This window comes from Podarcis filfolensis (assembly GCF_964270895.1).
Source record: "Podarcis filfolensis genome assembly, chromosome: 3".
Classification (NCBI taxonomy): Eukaryota; Metazoa; Chordata; class Lepidosauria; order Squamata; family Lacertidae; genus Podarcis; species Podarcis filfolensis.
Window position 1 is genome coordinate 95762817 of NC_139606.1, and position 25980 is coordinate 95788796.

Here is a 25980-nt window from a genome sequence, read left to right on the forward strand (position 1 = left end):
TTCAGTTCTCCACGTTTCCACATCGGTCTGCAATTTTTCTTTTAAAGAGTCTTCATGGCCATTTATTGGCATTTTGGCGCAAATTTCTCCTAATATACACATTTTCGAATGCAATTGTCCCCGATGTACATAGTTTTGCAAAGCAATGTCCCCTGATATAAAACATTTTTGTATGCTATGTTCACTAACATATACACTTTTATGCACATTTTAGTATATGAATTTTTGTACGCATTACTTGACTGGGGAATTGCATTACAAAATTTGTGAAAGTTTGAATTCTGCATGATGGCTGTGTTTTGGATCACACGTTGTTTCAGAAATTACCAATTAGGTAGGTTTGCCTTTAAATGTGAATGGAATCAAAATTCTACTCCATCTTGAACAGTGGTAAATCTAAGGATACAATCTCTATACTGGACATGCAAAATTCAGAATCCTTGAATTCCACCACCATGTTTGGGTGGTGCTGAACTCTCAGAAGTTGTGAAGTATTTTCAGTAGTTACAACATGCGGTTTCAGTATCCTACATAGATCTGTATCTGTACCCTATGATTGAAAGATGCAGAATAACTGTATACATAATAAACAACTCAAGACTTCTACGTTTGAATTAATTTGTATAATTTATGCAGGTTCCTGAGCTTCTATTAGCACTGACTATTGATATTCAAAGGGATGCGGGTGGCGCTGCGGGTTAAACCACAGAGCCTAGGACTTGCTGATCAGAAGGTCGGTGGTTCGAATCCCCGTGACGGGGTGAGCTCCTGTTGTTCAGTCCCAGCTCCTGCCAACCTAGCAGTTCGAAAGCACGTCAAGTCCAAGTAGATAAATAAATACCGCTGTGGCAGGAAGGTAAACGGCGTTTCTGTGCACTGCTCTGGTTCGCCAGTAGCGGCTTAGTTCTGCTGGCCACATGACCTGGAAGCTGTACGCCCGCTTCCTCGGCCAATAAAGCGAGATGAGTGTCGCAACCCCAGAGTCGGTCACAACTGGACCTAATGGTCAGGGGTCCCTTTACCTTTACCTTTATTGATATTCAGCACATATGCAGCATGGGTAAAGCAAGAAGGTAACTGAGAGATAATAAGTGAATTATGCTAATATTTTCTTTGAATATATTGTCCAACTTGGATTCCTCTGTCTACTTCAAACTCACATTGATGCTCTCTGAACAATTGTCATGCTGCTAACCTTATATTTAGATATATACATTGCATAAAAAACATTTACCTGTAAGCCCGATTAACCCTCTGGTTTCTCAATCTTTTACATGCATTGGGTGAGAAAGAGACAAAATCCAGAAGCAGCTGTGGTTTGAAGACACAGGGAGGGAGGGAGCCATTTAGCTGGCTTGCTCACTGGCAAGTGCTAGCCCTTCTTAGTACAAGCATCTCAGCTAATACCCTGGGACCCTGCAGAACTGAGATGTTTGGCTTTCTGAGCATGAAATAAGAAAATGAATCCACAGTGAAGCAGTTGCCCACATCAAGGCTATCCATGCCAGGATTTTAGGTGATGCAGTGAAGCAACAAGGGGACTTTCCCAATGTCTGCTGAATGCTTATTATAAGTAGCATACCGGGAAAAAGTAGCTCATCATGCCAAAAGGTCCTATGTGTACCATTCTCAGGAACTGCTAGGGATAGAAATAGGAAACCACAGACCTAAATTCTGCTGCCCCACCCAGTGAGTCACTCAGGGCTGTAAAGGGAAAGATTCCCAATCTCTATGAGCAGATCTGCTATATATCTAAAGCACACCTAGCACACATTTAAAGCACATGACTCCTCCCCCCAAGAAGCCCAAGAACTGTAGTCTGTTATGGGTGCTGGTAATTGTAGCTCTGTGAAGGCAGCGGTGTCAGAAGCTGTGGCAGGACAGAGTGTGGAGGGTGAACAAAACCTGCTGTGCCAGCCCAGCTCTTGCCATCACCGGGCAGGCATGGGGCACAGAGGGTTCACAGGGTCACGCTGTACCACCTGCCTGCCCACCCACGCAAGGGGGAGCCCGGCTGGCCAACGTGCCCCTTGGCGGGTGCATCCCCCCCCAACACTAGCCAGGTGGTCATTCAGCAAAGGGGCTGGGGTTGCGTCGGCAAGGTCAGGCCAGGCTCCGGAGCCCAGAGACCCCCAGCAACAGGCAGGGCAGTATGCAGATCCTTGGAGGGGGTGCCTGGTTTTCACCCCCTCAAAATTGTACTCCCGGGGCTATGGTGCCCCTGCCATCCACTCTACACCCCTGTGTGAGGGGAAAATTTAGGGGAAGTCATGTGTTTTGGCTATGCAAATGCCCCTCCACATGTACCAAATTGTCAGCCCTCCCTTCAGTCCTATATATTTTTTGAAATCACATTTCTCATTAAAAACAAAGACACTTTAAACTAACACCTTAGATTAACAGGGCTATCCCTCTCAAAATTTTCTCATTAAAACTCTGTCTTGGGTGTTTTAATGCAAAATTTTGAAAGAGGTAGCCTTGTTAGGCTACTTTCCCCTCAGTCTAGAAAACATGAAATCATCTATTTCAAGGATCCCTACAGGGAATTCTGTTTTTATGTCGCACTATATTTTCAGAGACCTGTGGTCACTTCATTCTGTAAGGGGCCACCTGTGCCGAGATAAGGATTGAGTATCAATAAGCACAAGCCAAATCAGATGTTTTGGTTTAAAACTGTTGAACCAGGAGAAGCACCCTCCCCTGTATTGTTTCTACTCCCAGAGATAAGCAGTTTCGATAAGCAGAGTTAACAAGCTCCCCTCGTTGCAAACTGCAGATTCTGCAGATGTGCTCAGGAAGATCAAACTTCAAAGTAGAAAGAACTAGTGTCAAGGCAGGGAACTCTGGTGGAAGGGAGGGGGGGAAATGCCAGAGTGCTATATTTTCTAAGGAAATGTACTTATTCTGCTTTGAAGGGGGAATTCGTGGGTGTGATTCTGCCTTCTTTCAGTCTTCCCAAAGGCACTCATTACCGAGCCCATACTGAACAAGGAGGAGAGGTTGGTGTGACTTTACCTTCCTTCCTCTCCTGCCTGCCTGGTCCCCCCGATGAATAACAACAAGCTAACAGAATTCTTAGCACTGTTGACAAAATACAGCTTCCAGGATTCATTGAGAGAAGCCGCAATGCACACCATTCATTCCTGGACCCACTTACCTGACAGTAATCCCCACTGTAGGAATGTATAGGATTGAACTGTTTCTTCAAATAGGCAAGTCTCATTTGACAACAACTAGAAATTAAATCTTTAGTACAGAGCTTTCCAAACTGTGTGTCATGACATGTTAGTGTGTTGGCTGCAGTGTGTGGATGTGTCGTGTGAATGCTCCCCACGTTCCTTCCAAGGCTGGAAAGTGGTTAGTTTAACCTCCAGTTTCCTAGTAAAACTGAATTAAAGATAAAGGGACCCCTGACCATTAGGCCCAGTCGTGACCGACTCTGGGGTTGTGGCACTCATCTTGCTTTATTGGCCGAGGGAGCCGGTGTACAACTTCTGGGTCATGTGGCCAGCATGACTAAGCCGCTTCTGGCGAACCAGAGCAGCGCACAGAAACACCGTTTACCTTCCCACCGGAGTGGTACCTATTTATCTACTTGCACTTTGATATGCTTTCGAACTGCTAGGTTGGCAGGAGCTGGGACCGAGCAACAGGAGCTCACCTTCTGATCGGCAAGTCCTAGGCTCTGTAGTTTAACCCACAATGCCACCTGCGTCCCTAAAACTGAATTACTATGTTGCAAAATTATGTGTAAAAAGTGTGTCACCAACATGAAAAGTTTGGAAAGTTCTGCTTTTGTCTCATCAGCCCTTTACTGTGGAATGTTCTGCCAATAGAGATTCAGCAGGTGCCTTCTATTTCAACAGGACCAGCCCTCTGCCTGTCATGGCCTGGCTGCATGCTGAGGAATGATGGGAGGCACCAGCTGGGAAACCCCCAAGAGAACCCCCAAGGGAAGAAGGCTCAGAATCAGGGTGGTGGGACAGACGTCTTGGAAGCTGAAGAGCAACAGGGTTTAGTGAGCAAAAAAGAGACTGTGGCAGAGGGCAGTCCAGAATCGGAGGCAGAAGTGGAAGCTGGAGAAGAGGGGAGCCAAGAGGCAGAGATGAGTCAGGCTGTGAAGAAGCCAAGGGGTCTCCCACTCCTGCTGCAACCAGCTACCCTCCCCTCTGGGCTCCCAGAGACAGACAAGGTATGAAGAGGGAGGAGCAAAAACAGACATGATGACTTGGAAAGGAACCCAGGGAGGAGGAGATGGGGAACTTCAATCCCCACAACTGCCTCATAGGGGACAAGATCTGCCAGGACGAGTTCCTGTGTTGACTAGACCTGGCCTCCTGAGCTGACCTTGTTTCCTTTAATAAAGAGCTAACTTCATGCCGTGTGATTTACTGTTGCCCTGCTCATGACATTCCTCAATGCACCTCTTCGCGATCCTCATCCAAGGCACTACCTCCCCACCATTGTGTCATCAGGATGATTGACCAATCCACTATTATTTGCATATGCCAATCTGGTAGTCCCACCCACCTCTTGGTTGAACTCTGCTGTGACCAAAATACAGTGACTATTTGCGTATAGAAGGCAAAGAAGAGATTTTTATTTTTATTTTTTAAATTATCCTAGCCCTGCAACTGAAAAATTCTGGTTTGTATTCTGTCCTAGAACAATGACAATATTTTTAACGCAACTTGCAGTTGAACCGTTTGGTTTACTGGGATACTAAGCTTCTAACACCAGGTCAAGATTAGTTTGACCAGGTGTCCATTCTGCTACATTTGCCAGATAATCAAGGAGAAGATAAATCAGGCCATGGAAGGGTGCCAGAACGGAACATTGCCTTCCTATTGCTTTGAGTTTCCCATACTTGCCTCACTGTTTTAATAAGCTGTTTACTTTCTTTAAACAGAAATTCTTACTCCACTCTTCTGATACATCTACTTCACTCAGAGTGGTTTACAGCGGTTAAAATCCTACGTTTGTGATGCATGTAGTTAGCCTAGCTTAAATTTCATCTCTTTGAATGGGCACTTATATCAAGCAATTGATTTTTAGTTGTAAGTAACTAAACACATTTCATTGTGGGCTGTGACTTCAAAGACAAAGAACGTTATGTACCCCCCCAAAAAAAAGTTCTGATAAAATATGGGGGACAAAAGAGAAATTGGTATGAAATGACCCTCACACAATGAATTCATTGCTATAAAGTATTTTACTGACAGGTGAGGCTGAAGGGAGACTAAAGCTGAAATCCTGTACACATACTTGGTGTGCAACACAATCCTGTGCATATCTACCTGGAAGGAAGTCCCACTGAATTCAAAGGAATTACTCCCAAATAAGAGGGCATGTGATTGTATCCCTAAACATGAACAAAAATGCATTCCATATAATGAGCTTGGATTAATTACCATAGTCTAATACATTGGCATTTACTTATTATGATATCCAGAGGCTCCAAAAATTAGACATACAAATGTTTCAACTTTTAACAAATAGTGGCTGCAGTCCTAAACACATTTACTCACAAGGAAGTCCCATAGAACTCAGAAGAACTTAGCTGTGAGAAAATAGGCTTAGAAATGCATTGTATGAGGTTCAGCATCAGTTAAGGTAGCATATTTTGTCAACTGAAAATCACAATAATAGAAACAAAATAAATTGAGTTGTTGGTTAAGTATTGGCTGGTACATAGGAACAATCAATGTTCAGTAACTCCAAAGTAGGTTTTATTTACTCTAGTTCAAAATCCCAACTCTGGAGTTCAGACATTCTGAATCACCAACACATCACAATGGTTGTGATAATTGCATTTTGATTTGTAGCAAGGATACTTACAATGGAAGTGATACCGTGCTTGAAGGTTCATCATTTGGTGGTGTAATTAGAAATCAGCATGCTTTTTCCCTTCCTTGGATAAAGTAGTATTGTATTTCCTTCCCATTCCTCCAAAAAGTGATTCACTTTGAGCCATTTCCTTCAGATAGCATGTTTCATTCTTAAGTGCATGCAAATTTTGTGTGCTTGTATTTCCTTTCCTAAACAATCAAGCGATCACCCACAAGTCAATAAGCCATTAGCGGTGTTAAATCTATCACATTTGCATGATGATTTACATCTTCCAGCACTTTACAAGGGATGCTTGCTTTAACTGCAAAATATTCCTCATGGAGGTGCCTCTGATAAGTGTCCCTTACGACAATGGGGAAAAACACAAATAGGAAATCCTCCAGAGGAGATTAAAAGGCAAGAGCTTGTGCATGAGTTGATCAGAAAAAATATTTATTTTTACTTCCTACCCAACCGTTATTCACGCATAAGGCGTGCCTGTGCTGAATGCAATGCCACTGCTACTGTAATAGTATCCAAAGAGTTGTTAGAGACTCAGCGGGGTTTGAAGTACATAATATTTTCCATTCTTTGAAGGACAACAAGATCTACATGGCCAAAGTTTATTTTTAAGATCCCGTGGTCACTAAATGAAATCACAATGTGATGCGTGTGTCTCTGAAGAACTGCTCCTCTCCTGTTATTCCACACAAATAAAGGCATCTGGACATTTTATTTAAATAGAAATGCCTCGTTAGTTTTAAACTCCAAAACTCACCATCAGGCAGTACCTTTCCTAGGACCAACCCAAACAACACAGAATGGTGACAAACTTTCAAGGCCTCCAGAACTCATCAGGCAAGATGTTACACAACACAGGGGGAGATGGGGGAGAACAAGGGGGAGAATAAGAAACAAAAAAGTACAAAAACTATATTTGATGTTGTAGTCATTGTTGGAAGTTCAACAGCTAGGATCAATTAGTTTGTAACTTAAGGGTTAATTACATTATATTAAAGTCAGCTAGCCAAGAAGGGGCTGGCTGGAAATGCAACCAGGCAGAGTGCCATGATCCTCACTGAGGTAACACATGCTCTGATTGGCTGTATAGTTCTGAAGAGTTTTCCTCTGTATGTTTGGTTGTATGTCTCCCTGTAATATATAACACCCAAACTAAGAAAGACAAAGGTAAAGGGACCCCTGACCATTAGGTCCAGTGGTGGACAACTCTGGGGTTGTGGCACTCATCTCGCTTTATTGGCCGAGGGAGCCGGCATACAGCTTCTGGGTCATGTGGCCAGCATGCCTAAGCCGCTTCTGGCGAAGCAGAGCAGCACACGGAAACGCCGTTTACCTTCCTGCTGGAGCGGTACCTATTTATTTACTTGCACTTCGTGCTTTCGAAATGCTCAGTCCCTGTTCCTGCCAATCTAGCAACGGGAATCCCACCCCGTCACGGGGATTGGAACCACCGACCAAAGTTTTCTCTCTGGTTTCCATTTATGTTAGTTATTTAAGTGAACAAAAACAGTGTGTAATCACATACCTAGGATTCTGGAATAAAGAAGCAATGGCTGTTCCCTGGTTTTGAAATTTACCTGATCTGTCACTAGCATCACTGCAGCTTAGGTTAAAGATAAAGGTAAAGGACCCCTGACAGTTAAGTCCAGTCGCAGACGATTCTGGGGTTGCATGCTCATCTCGCTCTATAGGCCGAGGGAGCCGTCGTTTGTCTGCAGACAACTTCTGGATCATATGGCCAGTATGACTAAGCCGCTTCTGGCGAACCAGAGCAGTGCATGGAAATGCCATTTATCTTCCCGCCGGAGCGGTACCTATTTATCTACTTGCACTTTGATGTGCTTTCAAACTGCTAGGTGGGCAGGAGCTGGGACTGAACAACGGGAGCTCACCCCGTTGTGGGGATTCAAACCTGGGTGAGTCAAGCCAGTGCTCTCCCAGTGTGTTTGCTCTACACTGACCTCACTGCCACCTTCACCTCCCAATAAGCTGTTGCAATATATAATAATAATAATTTATTATTTATACCCCGCCTATCTGGCTGGGTTTCCCCAGCCTCTCTGGGTGGCTTCCAACACAATATTAAAATAAAGCAATGCATCAAACATTAAAAGCTTCCCTAAACAGGGCTGCCTTCAGATGTCGTCTAAAAGTCTGGTAGTTGTTGTTCTCTTTGACATCTGGTGGGAGGGTGTTCCACAGGGCGGGTGCCACTACAGAGAAGGCCCTCTGCCTGGTTCTCTGTAACTTGGCTTCTCTCAGTGAGGGAACCGCCAGAAGGCCCTCGGTGCTGGACCAGCACTGGCAGAACAATGGGGGTGGAGACGCTTCTTCCAAGGGTGGGTGGCCAGCTAAGCGCCCTGCCCTGCCAACCACTTCTGCCCCTCTTCATTCCTGAATAGGCACCAGACTGATTTATTGCTGCTTCCATGGGTTCAGAGGATAGAAGAGAGTGGTGGGGTTGCATATCACATGCATACTAGTGATACTTCAGCCCAGAGCTCTAGATAGTAGTTTATTGTATTTTCCTAAAGAGATGAAAATGTTAAGATAATCTCTTTTTTCTTTAATTGCCACCTTTGATGCAGTTCTGTAGTCTCCCCTTTTTAATCTTTGCAAATTACATTTATCCCTGTGTTGGGGGGAAGAGGGGAACTGCTTAAATATATTTGTCAACACTTCCAAATCCACATTTTCCCACTTTACTAAAAGAAATACCTCCCACAAATGGTTTCTGTCCACCTCTGACTTTTCCTGTTGCCAGCCTCTGAAGAACTATATCAGCTTTGGCTTTTGACTTCGCTGAAGTAGAAATCTATTTATGCAGCTGGATCCATTTGTTTTCATTTAAAGAACAGGGAAAACCCACAGGAACTAAGAAGCATATTTTAGCCTGATTGAAGGGGGAAGAAAAGGTATAGCTTTAGGTATTGACAGGAAATCCCAGTTAAGAGAGGTTGAAGAATATACATGAAATTCTAAGCCCACCGAAGTCAATGAGGAAATAAGGTGCCTGGGAGTTAAAGTGGCACCACAGGGAGTTGATTTGCAAGCATACAGATAGAAATTCTTTGTTAAGAAATTGTAGGAGCTAGGGCTTAATCCACAAAAAGTGGTCCCTTCAAAGTAGGCATTATGACGGGAGGCAGGGTTGCATTATTTAGTACTGTGAGATACAGTGGTACTTCAAGTTAAGAACTTAATTCATTCTGGAAGTCTGTTCTTAACCTGAAACTGTTCTTAACCTGAAGCGCCACTTTAGCTAATGGGGCCTCCTGCTGCCGCCACGCCTCTGCTGCGTGATTTCTGTTCTCATCCTGAAGCAAAGTTCTTAACCTGAGGTACTAATTCTGGGTTAGCGGAGTCTGTAACCTGAAGTGTCTGTAACCCGAGGTACCACTGTATTTGGGGGATGCCTTTAAAAAAAGTTTATGCCTCTCTAACATAACTGCCATAAAGAAGGCTGATCGCCGAAGAATTGATGCTTTTGAATTATGGTGCTGCAGGAGACTCTTGAGAGTCCCATGGACTGCAAGAAGATCAAACCTATCCATTCTGAAGGAAATCAGCCCTGAGTGCTCACTGGAAGGACAGATCCTGAAGCTGAGCCTCCAATACTTTGGCCACCTCAGGAGAAGAGAAGACTCCCTGGAAAAGACCCTGATACTGGGAAAGATGGAGGGCACAAGGAGAAGGGGACGACAGAGGACGAGATGGTTGGATAGTGTTCTCGAAGCTACCAGCATGAGTTTGACCAAACTGCGGGAGGCAGTGGAAGACAGAGGTGCCTGGCGTGCTCTGGTCCATGGGGTCACGAAGAGTCGGACACGACTAAACGACTAAACAACAACAACAACATAACTGCCTACCTAAATAAATATGCTTGCTAAATTGTTAAACCCCCCCCCCCCCGGCCCATACTCGCATCATGAATTCACCCATCTATTTGCCAAAATTCCAGACAGTATCAAACTACAGTGGTACCTCAGGTTAAGTACTTAATTCATTCCGGAGGTCCGTTCTTAACCTGAAACTGTACTCAACCTGAAGCACCACTTTAGCTAATGGGGCCTCCTGCTACCGCCGCGCCGCCGGAGCACAATTTCTGTTCTCATCCTGAAGCAAAGTTCTTAACCTGAGGTACTATATCTGGGTTAGCAGAATCTGTAACCTGAAGCGTATGTAACCCAAGGTACCACTGTATTGCATTCCAGAATTGTCATCGTTGCTCTCCCGCAGTTGTTGTTGTTTTAAAAGGCCTGGTTTGCAGAGATTTTTCTGAATTTGAATGGAATAGCAGCACATGTGGATGGACTGAACTCTATTGATTAACCTGGCTTGCATTTCTGCCATTGCACGCCCTTCACAATTACACGTCCCCATTCCATTTGCAGCCACTCTGGATTGTATGTTGTTACTACTACTACAACACAAGAACAGCTCTATCATTAGGCAAAAGGAAACGTCTGTCCCAGGCAGAAGATGCTGGGATGCTGGAGGACATCTCCCTGAAACCTCTGAAGTGTCCTGTATTCAGTTTTTAAGGAAAGTTCAGCTGCCCATCTGGCTGACTTCTGCATAAGGAACTGTTGGAGTAGGTATCTTGTCCTTTGCCTCAGGCAGCAAACTTTCCTGGGCCAGCCCTGAAGCTACTTCACTGTACAGAAGCACAGGTGCAGCAGTATTTTTGTTTAAATCATTTGGATGCTAGAAAAGGGAAAGAAGGTAGGAGCTTAACCCTGCAGCTCTGAGCTATGAAGAAGCCTGCAAGCAATGAGAGGTCTTACTGCTTTCTAAGCCTCTCAGAGACCCAACATGAGTGAGGAAGATTTCCTTGTTCTTTTCCCCTCAAGAGCGCAGGAAAGGGGGGATTTCTTTAACTTACATCTTGCTGAGCTGTGGGAAGACATATTTAACTGTTCTATAAGTCTCTCTGCAGTCCTACATAAGATCTGAAAGGTTGGGGAAAGGTTGGCGGATTTCCCAAGAATAAAAAATGTACATGACAATGAACTGGGAGTGCATTAAAAAACAACAACACATCAGCACTATGATCCCTTCCCATATTTGTACAGATCTACAGTATGACCTGTGGGTCCTAGAAGCTGTCAGCATGCAACAGTGGCCACATCCTGGGAATGGCTTCGATTGGCCATTTAAACCAGGTGAGGGCAGCCAATGGGATCTCAAGCCCTTGGTGGGTTGGGGTCTTCCCTGCATGCAAAGTCAGGCTCCAACTGATTGAGCAGACAAGACTGATAGTGAGTCCTATGGTCATGAAGATGGCTTCTGCACATACTGTAGAGGGTGATGAGGGGCTGATGGGGCTTGTCACCCTGGGAAGGTAGTCCAGCTAGGAGAAGGAAAAAATCTGATCCTAAACCTCCATTGCCTTGCAGGATATCTTCAAAAGAGGCTAAGGAGTAAGAACCCTACACAAATGCAGAGTGCAGTCCCCAAGATGGTTGGATGGTGCCTTGTACACCTCCATCTGGCAACTCCTGCAGCTAAGCCAAACATATTGTTCTGCTTTCCTTTGGGCCACATTAGCAAGGCGAGAGGGGGGTCTTGTCATCTGGGCAGCCCAGGACCACAATACACACTGCCCAGGCTTGCACCCCAGGGAATTCACTTCAGTGCTACAAATGCAGCAGTTTAACTTCACCCCCAAGGGCACATTTCATTGTCTCTTGAGACAGATGGATGCCATACTTGGAATACTATGTAGAATTGTCGCTGCATCTCAAAAAGATGGTTGCTGTATGTTTTTTGGGGAAGCTAGTTTAGATGTCATCTTTGGGGTCGCCTCCAAACCTATGAGTGCATATCTCTATTTTCTGCAAAGAAAATAGGGCTGTTAAGTTAATGGTTCTAGTCTGCGCCTGTGAAGGAGAAGTCTTGAACTGGGCTGAGAAGAGCCTCTAAGTTGAATCCAAACTATGGTGCCTAGGCCTCCCTGCTAGAAACCTAAGGTTATGTTTGTGTGCAGATACAAGATATGTTGGGAGAGTTAATGCTGTGCACCTTCCGTCGTATGCTCAGCCTGTATATATGTGTAGATAAAACTTACAAGGAAAACGCCATCCACCTCCAGTGACCTTCATTCCAAGGGACACCTAAGATCTCTTACCACTAGGAGATAGGGGTGCACACAGCAATACTGGAAAAGAAGCAGGAGTAAGAGGCAAACCAATATGAAACAGGGTTGGAGAAAATAAGGGGTACTACCAGGGAGATGGTGATGGCTTTCTCATCCTGCTTGCAGGCTTCCTAGGCGCATCTCATTCACCAGTGTGAGAAGCAGAAGGCCCTTTGGTCTAACCCAGCAATGTTCTTCTTGTGCTTTGGGGTTCTTTATTTTCTGCTCATTGTGTGTGACTGAGTTCACGCTGAGAAAGCACTAAAAGATTGATGTATTGCTTGGAACTCCAGCAAGTGGAAAATCAAACAAATGAACTTCTCTCTCAGCAAAGATCATAATGCACTGGCTATGAGTAATAAAAGCCAGCGCAGGTCATTACCGAAGAAGCTGAGAACATGATCACTGTTTGTGGCCTGGGGCTGCAGGACAGAGTTTCAAGTCGCAACTTGAAGCAACTCTGACTTTGTATAGGTAGCTGGTTTAAAAGAAGAAGAAGAAGACATGAACTGCTTCCTGATCATTGTATTTCAGGAGACAAACAGTGTAATCCTCTACGTATCTTCTCAAGTTTGTTGTAGGAATATAGGAAGGCACCTTATACTGCGTCAGACCCTTGGTCCATCTAGCACAGTATTATTTACTGGCAGCAGGGTGTCAGATGGGTAGGGGGTATCTCTCCTAGCCTCAACTGAAGATGCTGCAGATTGATTCTGGGTCCTTCTGCATTCAAAGGAGAGGCTCAGCCACTGAGCTATGGACCACTGAGTTGAATCAAGCTTACTCCCAGGTTATGGGATTGTGGCCTAAATAATCATTAGTGACATTATTGAGGCACTCACTTCTAGATGTTTCTGATCAAATTGGGGCAGGTCAGGCAAATAAGTTCAGATTCAGTAGTACCTGGCTCACAGGTGGACTTATCAGGTATAGCAACATATACAAGGTAAGCACAGTTTTAAAAAGAGATTGGCATGCCTAATCTGAGTGATTTCAGTGGGTTAACTCTGCATAGGTACAGGCTGCACATGAACAGCTGGGGTGCAATGTGGGCAGTTTATTCACGTGACTACTTACACTGACTAAAATGGTTTTGCTCTAATATGGCTGATATATAAGATAACTATATTCTGCATGAGGAAGACAGAAGTGCCTGGTGTGCTCTGGTCCATGGGGTCACGAAGAAGAAGAGTTTGGATTTGATATCCCGTCTTTCACTCCCCTTCAGGAGTCTCAAAGCGGCTAACAATCTCCTTTCCCTTCCTCCCCCACAACAAACACTCTGTGAGGTGAGTGGGGCTGAGAGACTTCAAAGAAGTGTGACTGGCTCACGGTCACCCAGCAGCTGCATGTGGAGGAGCAGAGACGCGAACCCGGTTCCCCAGATTATGAGACTACCGCTCTTAACCACTACACCACACTGGCTCCCGAAGAGTCGGTCACGACTAAATGACTAAACAACAACAACATATTCTGCATGAAAGGGTGAGAAAACGCTACACAGGCGCACCAACTCAAGGGGGCCGATGTGTCTCCGGCCTCCTCAATCTTTGTTGCTAAGGGGCCAGCCCCTCAACGTTGCAACCACTGCAGTAAAAGTATTTTGCTTTGTTCAGGACAGATCCACCAAAATGGCCAAGGAGTTTCCTTTTGATAGCACTGGGAGTGAGGACGACACAGAAAAGGAGGACTTCAAGAGGTGCAATTGGTGAATTGTTCCCTCCTGCTCATAATACGCCGGTCCTACCTTGCAAACCTATCCATTCTTAAGGAAATCAGCCCTGAGTGCTCACTGGAAGGACAGATCCTGAAGCTGAGGCTCCAATACTTTGGCCACCTCATAAGAAGAGAAAACTCCCTGGAAAAGACCCTGATGTTGGGAAAGATGGAGGGCACAAGGAGAAGGGGACAACAGAGGACGAGATGGTTAGACAGTGTTCTTGAAACTACCAGCATGAGTTTGACCAAACTGCGGAAGGCAGTGGAAGACAGAAGTGCCTGGCGTGCTCTGGTCCATGGGGTCACGAAGAGTCGGACACGACTAAACGACTAAACAACAACAACAACAACAACAACACCTTGCATTGTATTCTTCTCAGCCATCAAGTCAACTTTTTACTCAAGTGACATTTTCACTGGGGTCAATGGAAGTTCTGTCTAATTATAACTTCAGGATTTGGCCCATGTGGTAGAATGTTCAACACACTTAAACTCCAGTAATGAAATTTCACACTAGGTAAAAATACGATCTGCTCTCAAGGAGAACAATAACATTTAGCACTATTTCCTGCAAGCACCATCCTTTGAAATGTTTTTTGCTAAGGCAGTTTGTGGACTATTTCCTAGGACGTTCTTCACAAGCTCACTAGAAATGTATCCTGTATGGTAAAAGAGGACATGCTGTTGATTCACCCTGTGCTATTATGTTGGGGAAGAAAATTAATATATACTTTCGTGTACTTCAACTATTCCTATTTAACAGGGACAGTCCCTGCAGCTTCTGCCATCCCTGCCCATTGGCCATGCTGACTGGGGCTGATGGGAGTTGGAATCAAACAGCACTTGAAGGCACTGGTGGTTGGTGCCCATTGAGAATGGTAGGGCAGGAGGTCAAGAGTAAGGAGAGGCAGAGCCAATGAGAGGTGGAGCCAACCAATTCTAGTTTTGCCCCCATCCTCCTCTCTGTTTAGTTCTACAGTGATTGAGGAGGGGGAAGCTGACTTCCAGAACCACCTACTGGACTGGTTGGATGTAAGTAAGAAGGGAGGCAGGTGGGGATTGACTGAAGGCAGACCAAGGTCTCTTTCCTTGGCGGATGTTTCCCAAACAGCCTCAAACTACATTGGGGTATCAATAATCTCTGTTCCTCCCTATGCATCGCCCTGCTTGTCCTTCAAGTAAAAGGGGGAGAGAGCTTATCACAATAGGCAAGGCAGACTTCAGAAGTTCTCCTGCAGCCTCTATCATGCCTCTCCTCTGCTTCAGCCTCTCATTCTATCCTTGCTCACTCAAGCCCAGGTGCACCAACTCCTAGGGGCCGAGGCAGTTTTGGGCCCCCCAAAGTATTTTTAAGGGAGCCAAGCCCCCTCAATATTCAGGGGGAAATCAGCTCCACCTCCTGGCTCCTCACGGCATTGCACACATGAAAAGTGTTGCCCACTCCTTCTCTAATGGCAGGGCCGGCCAGGTGTTGGCCTAAGTGAAACTGTTATTGAGTCCCGAGTTATGGAAGCTAAGAAGAGTTTGGATTTGATACCCCGCTTTATCACTACCCGAAGGAGTCTCAAAGCGGCTAACTTTCTCCTTTCCCTTCCTCCCCCACAACAAACACTCTGTGGGGTGAGTGACTTCAGAGAAGTGTGACTAGCCCAAGGTCACCCAGCAGCTGCATGTGGAGGAGCGGAGACGCAAACCCGGTTCACCAGATTACAAGACTACCGCTCTTAACCACTACACCACACTGGTTAAGTGTTGTTTAAGCAGCCTGTACTGATTTAATGATGAAGAGGGACTGCTGGCAGGTATAACTTTTCATTCAGGGATGAGAGAAGCTGCAGGTGCAAAATTCCCTCTTCTGCACCACTGCTGAAGAGATCCGCATCCTGTCTTGCTTTGCATCTGGTCACTGTGTGCTTGACATATAACAAAGCCCTTAAATTAGTAAATTACTTTGCATCCTGAACTTGCCTCTGCTAGTCTTCCTGAAGTCATCAAGCCTATAGGAATAACAAAGTTGCTGCTTAATAACTTAAAAACAGCCAAGAAGTATTGAGCTGTCATGAAATTTCATCTTTCTTTCTTTTCTTTTTTTTTACTCTTCAGTACGCAAATAAACAACAAGCCTGGCTTAAATGCATTATTAAAGGTTACTAACAGACCAAGGATATTGAATTTGAAAGTCCCAGGGAGCAAATGATAAATGCATAAATAAGATGACAGGATTTGATGCAATTATTATGTCCTGAGATTCTAGAGAAAATGATTTTCAGTAATCATTTCCTTCTCAGAAAGCCTAACCAGGCAAATAAAGGGACAAATGATCCGGAGAACGGGAGGCAGGAACATTGTGGCTTATAACCTTTGTGGGGAAATTCTGTACCATGGTTGGCTCAAACATTCCCTGTGGTCTACTTACCCTACAGAAACAGAAGCATCTGTCTCCGAGAGATGTGCATCATGCTAATTCATAAAACACTCAAGAGTTTTGCAAAAAGAATAGAATTGCAGAACAGGAGTTTTTAATGTCTAGCATTTCCATGAGTTGGAATGCACAAAGCCTTCACCATAAATCAAATATAAGTCCATTGCAAAAACAGATCCATTTCCTGGAAGCTATCACCATGATACTTTAAGAAGGGAAGGGATTCCTCTGATGGCAGACGGTGGAGAGGTGGCGGGGGGCGAGCAATGGGGAAAGCAAATTGCCCTGTAGTTTGTAGAGAAGTAAAGGGCTAAAAGAGGAGAATGAAAGAACTAGGAGTTGAAGTTGCAGTCCAAACCCCAGTTCGCTGGGAGTAAATCCCACTTAATTCATTTGGACTTCTGAGTAGACATTGCTAGGTTTGCACTGTTGGTTATTGTTATAGGAGGGAGGGGGGTCCGTCTGGGTCCCTTCCAAACTTGTGATCCTGGGACTGTGAGGTTAACCTCTACAAGAGGAAACCTGGTCAGTCTAGTTCTTTTGTTCAGGTAATGGCCTTAGCTGGCCAGTTAAGTGCTCTCAGCATCTCAAAGAGTGAGCCATGTTGCCATGGTGCTTTCTGAGGACTAAGCAATACATCCACTCCACCCCCTTACCTACCTGGGTGCAAATTCATCCTGGGATGTAGAACAATAGGCCAATGGAAACTGTCTATGTGTGAGTTTTGGCTGTTGCTGGAAGTCGGAGAGACAGAGGCATGTCTTGCTCAGCGCTGGACCCAAAGCTGAGTTTGGAGCTTCTCTGGAAAAATAAAGGAGAGGCAAGATCTATTGGAGTGTTGATGCTGTCAGCCCTCACATTCTATGCTCAAGCTGTATATATGTGTAAATAAAACCATGGCAATCTCCACTGCTGCTCAGAGATTGGGGTGCACACAACATTATGTAAGAAAAACCTTGATGTCCAAGAATATAAATAGCCTGGACTAGAGATTTGTTTGTGAATCAGATGTTGGGCTTGTTCTTCTTTACGTTTCTCTCTTGGGAGTAGGGGACACAAGCATACCATGGCGTATTATTCAGATAGTTTTCAGTTAATCTTCTATCCAAGTGTATCTTTCAATTCCAGGTTATAACATGACGGGCAGGGGGATTATTATTTCTTTACACTGTTTCTCAGCAAGGACTCCGGTCATTTATTGCAATCTTGTTTCAATTCCTTTGTTTCCCAGGGGATAACATTTTATTTGGCATCTCATTCAGGGAGGGGTGTGTCATGTTCCTGCACTGAGGAGTCAGTGAACCAATTTCAAACTATGATGGTGTCCAATTATGGCTAGCCAGCCAATTACAAACCGTGGGTTTTCAATCATGCCAAACTGTATTCAAGTTTCTTTAGCCATGGCTTGACGTGATGTCTAAACTGAGGCTATAAAGAAGGCGCACAAAGAGTCTGAGATTTGGCTAAAGGATTTCCGCTGTAAGCAAGAAAGCTTAATTATTTGGATTGCATCTTGGTAATATCTCCTACAGCAGGGATGGGGATCCTGTAGCCTTATATGTCCAAATGCTGCTCCATTGCAAAAGCAATCCCTTACACTGTTGCTCAGACTGTTAGTTTGTTATGTGGAGAAGCTTTCTACCTTGCAAGGAGGCAGAGAAATGCTTGAAGTCAGCAGCGGTACAGCCCTGGCAGGTTTACTACTTCAGTGACAACCAGGCCTTAGATATAGGATGGAAGGGGAAGGCACTGAACAAAATATTCCTACAGTAATCCATAAGCTACACCGATGACAGCTTGCACATTGTAAATGAGCTAATTACCCTTTCTTCGTTAATGCCATTTTCCCATAATCAAACTGCACAGCAGCGGATTAAATGCCAGGGATATAGAAAAGTATAATGTCAGCCATTTGACTTTTTAATACCAACCAATAAAGCAGATAACGATATTTCTCAAATGCACTCGTGAATATCTTGAGTACTGCGAGTAGACCTTATTGTTAAGGTTATGCTTCCACTTGTACATGAAATTATCCCTAGTTAGTATTCAGCTGCTGTCAGTTCAGGGTAATGCACTTGGATATATGAACTAAAGACTTGGCCTTGCAATTATTATTTAGGTCAGGAGAACTTTACGGAGAAGAGCAGTTCCCAGCCACTAGGGCAGGCTTCCCAACCTGGTGCCCTCCAGATGTTTTGGACTATAATTCCCTTTTACATCCTAGGGTGGCTGACCAGAAACAGATTTACTTACAGGAAGGTGGAATGCATTAAATGGCAAGGTGGAAGGGCATTACCTGCACATAAGTTCATTCACATGTAGGTGCTGCAACCTGTGTGTGAAATTATAGGACATCTTGCAAACAAGTTTACTTACTTGCATCTTGCTATTAGGTTTGAAGCAGGCAAGGTTGAAATTTCGCAAAATCTGCTCAGGCAGGAAAATTAGCACGACTTTCATAGTAACATAGCAACTTTTCCATTACAAAATCAGTAAATTGTGTTAGGTTGCTCAGATACATGAGCCCAAGCCACATGTTGTGGGATGCAGTTATTTAGGAAATTCCTTGGATGTATATCTTAATAAATTTGGGGGTGGAATTTTGGCCACTCTTAATATTTAAAACAAGAGCTAATATATTTTGCCGCTGCACTAATATGTAATTGCCTGTTTCTCATTTTGACAAAACAAAATAAACTCCCTTTGGCATAAAGAATGGACCACCAAAGAATAGGAACATGTTCCTTTTTGGATATGGAAGGTGATGCCCTAAAGTGCAAAAGGAGCCTGAATTAAACTGGGTTTCCCCCCTTTGCTCCAGTTAAAAAACCTGAATTACCGGTATTTTCAGATATACTCACAGTGTACTTGCAATTGAACTTCTTATAGTTGCATTTTCTCCAAGGTCCAGATAAATAAATAAATGTCCCTATTCACCAAATGTGCTGATATTGAGTACCGGCGCTCCTGACACCATTTTCAAGGTAGTGACCTGAATGACAGCGTTAGAATTTAGTGGAGAACTAACTCAGTGAATATTTACTTCCCCCAAAAGTTGATTCTCCTGCTGCCTTAGATTTAGAGGCACTCTTTGCACTCATGCAAAATCAATTCACACTGACAAGAATTTGAACCCCTACGAACGACGTGTGTAATTATTTAAAAGTTTGGACATTTAAGAAGGGGTCTGGGGCAATATTAATAAGCTTCCCAGTCTTAGCCTCTGTAACCTAGATGTAACTTTTGTCTGAGCGCTCCACAGTTTCAAAGCTGCAGAATGATAAAGTGCAAATGGAAAGGTCATTTTGCACCTGCCCTCTGTTAAATTACCCTCTCAGCAAATTCATCCCAAGAAGCCATTTTAAGAATGTCTTATCAAAGGTGGATCTAAGTTCAACATCAATCTCCTTTATTATAGAAATCACTGAGGTTTTTCTACTTCTTTTTAAGCCACCACAAAAGTCCAGTGGAGGAGAACATTTAGAGAAGAGAAAATGGGGGAAATTATCCTGGCCTAGCTCCACCTCCAAACCTGAGAAAAGTAACAATTTAACAGATCCACACACAAAAATGCACAAGAAAACACCCAAATCCAAAATACATTTTCAATTTTTGTTTCCCCCGATTTTGATTGAAGCTATAATCCCCAACTTGGTGCTTTGCGGTACAACTCTCATGATTTCTTCCCATTGGCCATGTTGGCTGAGGTTGATGAAACTGTCCTATAACATAGAATTCACTAACACGAGGTCAAGCAATGGACAGCTTTAAAATGAGATAAAACAAATTCATGGACGAGGCTCTCCGTTGATGTTAACTGTGATGGCTAGATTTCCTACAGTATCAGGGACACTATGCCTCCAAATACCAATTGCTGGGGAGCATGAGTGGGGGCCGTGCTTTTGAGCTGAGGTCCTGCTTGCTGTCTTCCCATGGACATCTGGTTGGCCACTGTGGGAACAGGGTGCTGGACTAGATGTTGGACCAGTTTGTGGTCTGATCTAGCAGGGCTCTTGCGTTTTAACACCAGTTGAGGAAGGCTGAATGGAACAGAAGAATATCTTTATCTGTGACTCTCAATAGACAATGCTTATGGCAGGCCTTCTCCATCTTGAATAGATATGCATGACACAGAAGAGATATTCCTCACCAAGTGCATGCAGTTCTTGATGTCATTGTAAAGTTATGCAATATAATTGGACGCTTTGACTTAGCTGGGGATGGATCGTGTAACCTGTGAAAAGTATTTAAGATTGCAAACAGCAAAGAAAAAAGCAAATCAACAAGTAATCGACTCTTCCAAATAGGATAAACCATGATGCACTAAACTGAGTCTCCAGATGATAACTCTCCCTCTCATCTCCAGCACCCACTTCCACTAATCTCTCATGTAGCGCTGTCTTTTATCTCTTCCGTAGAACAGGGGATGGGAAGAGAAGAGAAAGTGGACAATTGTAGGAAGGGCACAAACAAATTTAGAGGAGCAGGACCATTTCTCTGCAGTTTGAACCAAGCATATTTCACCGTGTGACCTTATATTGCAGTTTTCCGCTTTAAAATCTGGAAGGATTGTCTTATGCACATGTCCAAGGTTTTTGTTTGATTTCACAGAATTAGGCAGTTGAGGAATTACTGGAATGAGACAACAGTTCTCTTCCTGCAAGGAAATGAGAAAGGGCCGCTTCCAAAAGTATGACACTTACTGAGCGAAACCTTGTCTCTCCATAAAACTGTCGGGTTCTGCAAAGCGGCCAGTTTCACGCTGTTGATTTGGTATGTGCTTGCTTTGATCAAGGCCACATGGTGTTGAGCCCCTGGCTGTGAGCGGCAGTTCAGCAAACGAAGTGAAGAAAGAGGCAAAATGGACACACAACACACTTTGAACTGAGATGGGAGCTGGCTTGAACCAATAAGATACCTGCTGTTCCGATCAAGGTTTCGAGCTGGATCCTATCTTTAAACTAGATTATGAAAATGTTGGATCCAATCTGGATGCCACTAAACCCAGTAGTGATGTCAGCTGAAAGCAAAATCTAGATTCTTCATGACTGGCAAACAAGTAGTCATTTTTTTGTGGAGTCGAAGTGTGCATGCACACGGAAGCTTATACCCAGAACAAACTTAGTTGGTCTCTAAGGTGCTACTCCAGTAGTGATGTACGGAAGTGAGAGCTGGACCATAAAGAAGGCTGATCACCGAAGAATTGATGCTTTTGAATTATGGTGCTGGAGGAGACTCTTGAGAGTCCCATGGACTGCAAGAAGATCAAACCTATCCATTCTTAAGGAAATCAGCCCTGAGTGCTCACTGGAAGGACAGATCCTGAGCTGAGGCTCCAATACTTTGGCCACCTCATGAGAAGAGAAGACTCCCTGGAAAAGACCCTGATGTTGGGAAAGATGGAGGGCACAAGGAGAAGGGGACGACAGAGGATGAGATGGTTGGACAGTGTTCTTGAAGCTACAAACATGAGTCTGACCAAACAGCGGGAGGCAGTGGAAGACAGGAGTGCCTGGCGTGCTCTGGTCCATGGGGTCACGAAGAGTCGGTCACGACTAAATGACTAAACAACAACAAGGTGCTACTGGACAATTTTTTTATTTTTATTTTTATTTTTATTTTATTTTATTTTATTTATTTCATTTTAATGTTTCCTGTCCTCGGTACAGGTACTTGTACCTTTCGATTAAGTAGCACCCACTGGCTTGCAGTCACATTAGTAGATTGGGTACCACAATTACTTGATTCTGGCTGCGTACACACTATACTTAGGGGGTGCTACAGATAATGCCCTTTTCTGGGCTACCCCCACCCCTATGTTTCTGGAGGCGGCGGCGGCAGAACTATCAAGAGGGGCCGCTCTGCCAGTCTAAAGACCCAGAAGGGTCTGTAGAGAAGGAAACAGTCTTTGGGGCCTATGTCATTCAGGGCTGAACCTTACCTGGGCTTGGAAATAAACTGGTAACCAATGCAGCTGTTTTAAAATGGGGGTTATATGAGATCTAAAGGGAACTCCAGTCAGCAATCTGACTGGTGCATTTTGGACCAACTGAAGTTTCTGAGGCGTATTCAAGGGCAGCCCCACACAGAGCACCTTGAAGTGTTATGGTCCTCTGTGATGGGTTTAAATTTTCTGTGGTGTGGATTAAGCATCATGCCTTGCAGCAGAGGGTTAGATTAGACAGCCTTCTACCTAGAAACATTAATTCTGTCTGTTCTGCTGCAGGGGGGACTCCGCTGATACTCTCCTGCTGCAGTGTTTATAGTTCATAGGTTAACACATAATTTCCTGGGGATAGCAAGTAGAGCTGTGAAAATTGAGACAGGATGTATCCCAAGAGGGTCAGGATCACACGGTACAGGACAAATTGTACAACACGCTGGCTGATATTGTCACTGAAATTTACATTAAATATACACGGTCAACAAGCTATTTGTGGCTTTTCTTTTCGTTCACATCCTTCCTGTTGGTCCAGGTTTCCAGATCATTACTTTAAATTGGTGATTAAAATATTAACAAATTAGACTTCCTGGCTAAAGGCCTGGCCAGTATGTTTTAGTAATTTATTGCGCGAAGAAATTGCAGAATTCCAAGAAGCATGTGGTGCTATTTATATCTGCAGGATGACAGATACAGACAGATATTTTAGATCAAGTGCCAGTCAAAGCTCTTGTTGCTCCAGTAAAAACCTGTGTATGTGTGTCAAATGCAGAAATGATATGAAAGTGAGTGGAGTTGCTTAATCACTTTCAAGTCATCGCTTTTATGCTGTCACCAGTTTATGGCCTATCACTCTGATGGGAATTGTGCGCATGCGGTGAAGGTTTACAGCAGGAATGAAAACCTGTTGGGGGCGAGGAATTTTAAAATAGAAAGTATTTTTATGTCGGGTGCTAGGCACTTCTAATCCCTGGATTCAGCAAGTGTTATAATTGAGTCAAGGTTTAGGGTGTTAAACTGAGTGTCAGACTACTCTTATCCCTGGATCTAGCAAGTGTTAGCAGCTAATTAAGCCAGGCTAGCCTCCTGGTTGTTGGGCCATTAAGGAAACAAAGGATCAAAGGGTTTGTGCTAGACAGGAAATGGTTGCCCCCACCTTTCAACAGATAAAGCAAGCTGGAGAGAGCAGGGGAGAGCAAGGGTGGAGATCAAAGTTTGATGTCTGAATCTAAGGCTGCGGCTATGGGAGAAACAAGACCCTCTTGGGGTGTTAATGCTGAGAACCCCTCCATCGCTGGCTCAGGTTGTATATATGTGTAAATGAACCACGTATCATAAAGGCAACACATAAATGTGCCTCATTCCCAAAAGGGAACACGAACCCTGGGTAAGTGCCAGGAACTCCTAGAATCTCGTGCTGCTCAGAGATTGGGCTGGCGTGCAACAGCATCTTTTAAAGAGGGCTTTCCATGAAGAGTGACTCAGACATTTTTTATTGTATGTTATATGTGCTTGAGACCAGGGGCGGAGGAAGGCGGGTGTAGGCTGCCCTGGATGTCACCACTTAGGGGGGTGACAAAATGCCGGGCGGCACTCACCATTGGGCCTGGGAGAGACGCGGTGGCTCTGCACTGCCCAAACGGTCCACCTGCTGCCTCGCCCCCCCCCCCAGCTGTAGGGCGGCTGAGTGGGAGGAGGCAAGCAGACTCCTGAGGCCCTGCAGTGCATCCCGCCGCCCCAGGCACCCGAGCGGCTTCCTCCGCCACTGCTTGAGACTGGATTTTAGACTGTTATGTGTCGTTAACTTTAACTATGTACAGTCATACCTCAGGTTACAGACACTTCAGGTTGCGTTTTTTTGGGTTACGGACCGCCGAAACCGGAAGTACCAAAACGGGTTACTTCCGGGTTTCGGCAGTGGCGCATGCGCAGAAGCACCGAATCGCAACCCGCGCATGCGCAGATGTGTCATTGCGGGTTGCGAACGCTGCGGGCTACAAACGTGCATCCCGCATGGATTACGTTCGCAAAACCTGAGCATCCACTGTATGTTGCTGTTTTCAGATTTTTTGTTGTACACCAATAATGACGATAATAGGGACAGGACTGGGAAGAGGAGCCGCTTCTCCCTAACCTTTGTCAAACCTAGGACACCCTTGATTATTTTATTAAATTCATATATCGCCCTTCGTCTGAAGATCTTGGGGCAGTTCACAAGCTGAAAATACAAGATAAAAGCACAAATAAATGGTTAGAACAAAAACATAGCCAAACAATAACCCCCACCCCTCTTTGTCCTAGTAGAAGTGACTTGTCACGTGGGACACAACCAGCATGCTAGCTCTTCCTGACAGATGGATCAATGTTTCTGACCAAAAGGGAGGAGGGGCAAGGTGGTGGGGAGATTGGCACTGTGCAAACACAACTGCAGGAGCACTAGATTGGCTTCACTGGTGTGTTTGCACCACACTGAGGTCACTATCTCACCCACCTCTGTGGAAGGCAGCTCAGCAGCTCTGACCCACCCTAAGTGTTTGGCCAATTCTGCCTCCTAGGTTTATGACACTTGGTGGGAGTTCTGATTGGCTTTTGGAATGAACAGTACAGTGGCAGTGTTTATTCTTATACATTATATTCTTCCATTTGAAATATATTTTCATCTTGGGGTGGGGGAAACTGCTGGCGTGTGTTCGCTTTTTGAAGAAATTTCTTCTCTAAGGTTGCGGGGCAGGGGTGGAGATTATCTTCTTGTTGACTCTCCTTGTGAGAATTCTCTTGAATGTGCCATGTCATCATAGCGCAGGATAACAAACACAGGCAAAACCAAAACTAATAGGTATAAGCTGTGTTCAAAGCTCTGGCTTGCTGTTCTGCTCAAAAGCATTCCTTGGTGTTGATCCTACTTGTGGTTTTAAAAATTAGAAGGGAGGAGGGGGGCAAGAGAACGAAAGCTTATTAATGTTCACCTTTTGGTTTGTTTTTATTTATGAATCACCCAGCAAAGAATTTGCACTAGCTAGTGTCCTGCAGTTCAGCCATGTTTGTACAGCCAGAGAGAGTGCTTCACAGGAAATGCCACTATAGCTAAATTTGACTAGGGATGTGTTTTGTGAAATGCTTAAGGTCTTTAATTCCAAACAGCTGATTGAAAACATGCATTACCTTCCTGAAATTGCACAGAAAATGTTCCCTTGATAAATGGGCAGGGGTGGTCCTTTTGCTTAAATGGATGGGACAGTTGCCTAGGAATCAGCTCCGTAGGGAACATAAAACAAGTCGCTTGCTGAGTTCCTCCTCCTGCAGCACCAGGTGACTCCGTTGCTGCTAGAAAGGGAGGGGTAGGTAAGCACAGGATACATATGCTTATTCGAATGCACGCATCATAGCATGGGGCTGCCTGGGAGACAGGCTGAGACCTTGGCTGAGACCTTTCCAGGCAGCCAGATTTTTAAGCATGGTCTTGGCAAAGGTTGCACACCAAAACAGAGCTTTTGCAAACCCCCCCTGCCCCTGCACTTAGCCATATTAAAATAAAAAGGCAATAATGGCCATAAATAATAGCACTGCCAAAATGTCGCTACAGTTATGTTTGATGTGCAGAGCTTTTGTTTTATTTATTTGCCCTACCCTGAAAAATGACTCTTAAGTAGGGAAGGAGCAGAGAAACGATATTGCAATGTTTGATAGCTGACATTCCACCCTGGGTATATAAATTATAAATTCAATTCAGCTAAAAGTCCTACTCAGAGTAGAGATTGAAATGAATGAGCCTAAGTTAGTCAGGTCCATTAACTTCCATGTTACTCTAAGTAGAACTAACATTGACCCCCCCCCCCATTCATAGTAACTAGTGGAGCACATAATGACAAATAAAGGGAGATGGGCTTTTTAAAAAATCAGTGATAG

The 25980-nt window shown here is 44.4% G+C and overlaps 1 protein-coding gene and 1 long non-coding RNA gene across 3 annotated transcripts in view; both read right to left on the bottom strand.

Moving 5' to 3' along the window:
• Positions 1-6215, bottom strand: part of KCNK2 (potassium two pore domain channel subfamily K member 2) — a 128363-nt gene extending 122148 nt beyond the window's left edge. The window contains exon 1 of one of the 2 annotated variants that reach the window (XM_083605403.1): positions 5839-6215. In XM_083605403.1, the coding sequence (XP_083461529.1) occupies positions 5839-5872 (34 nt within the window). In that variant the 5' untranslated portion in view covers positions 5873-6215. The remainder of the gene's footprint in view (positions 1-5838) is intronic. The other variant, XM_083605404.1, reaches the window with a different exon arrangement.
• The window catches only part of LOC310758848, a 321389-nt gene that overhangs the window by 185334 nt on the left and 110075 nt on the right, over positions 1-25980 (bottom strand). The window lies entirely within an intron of this gene.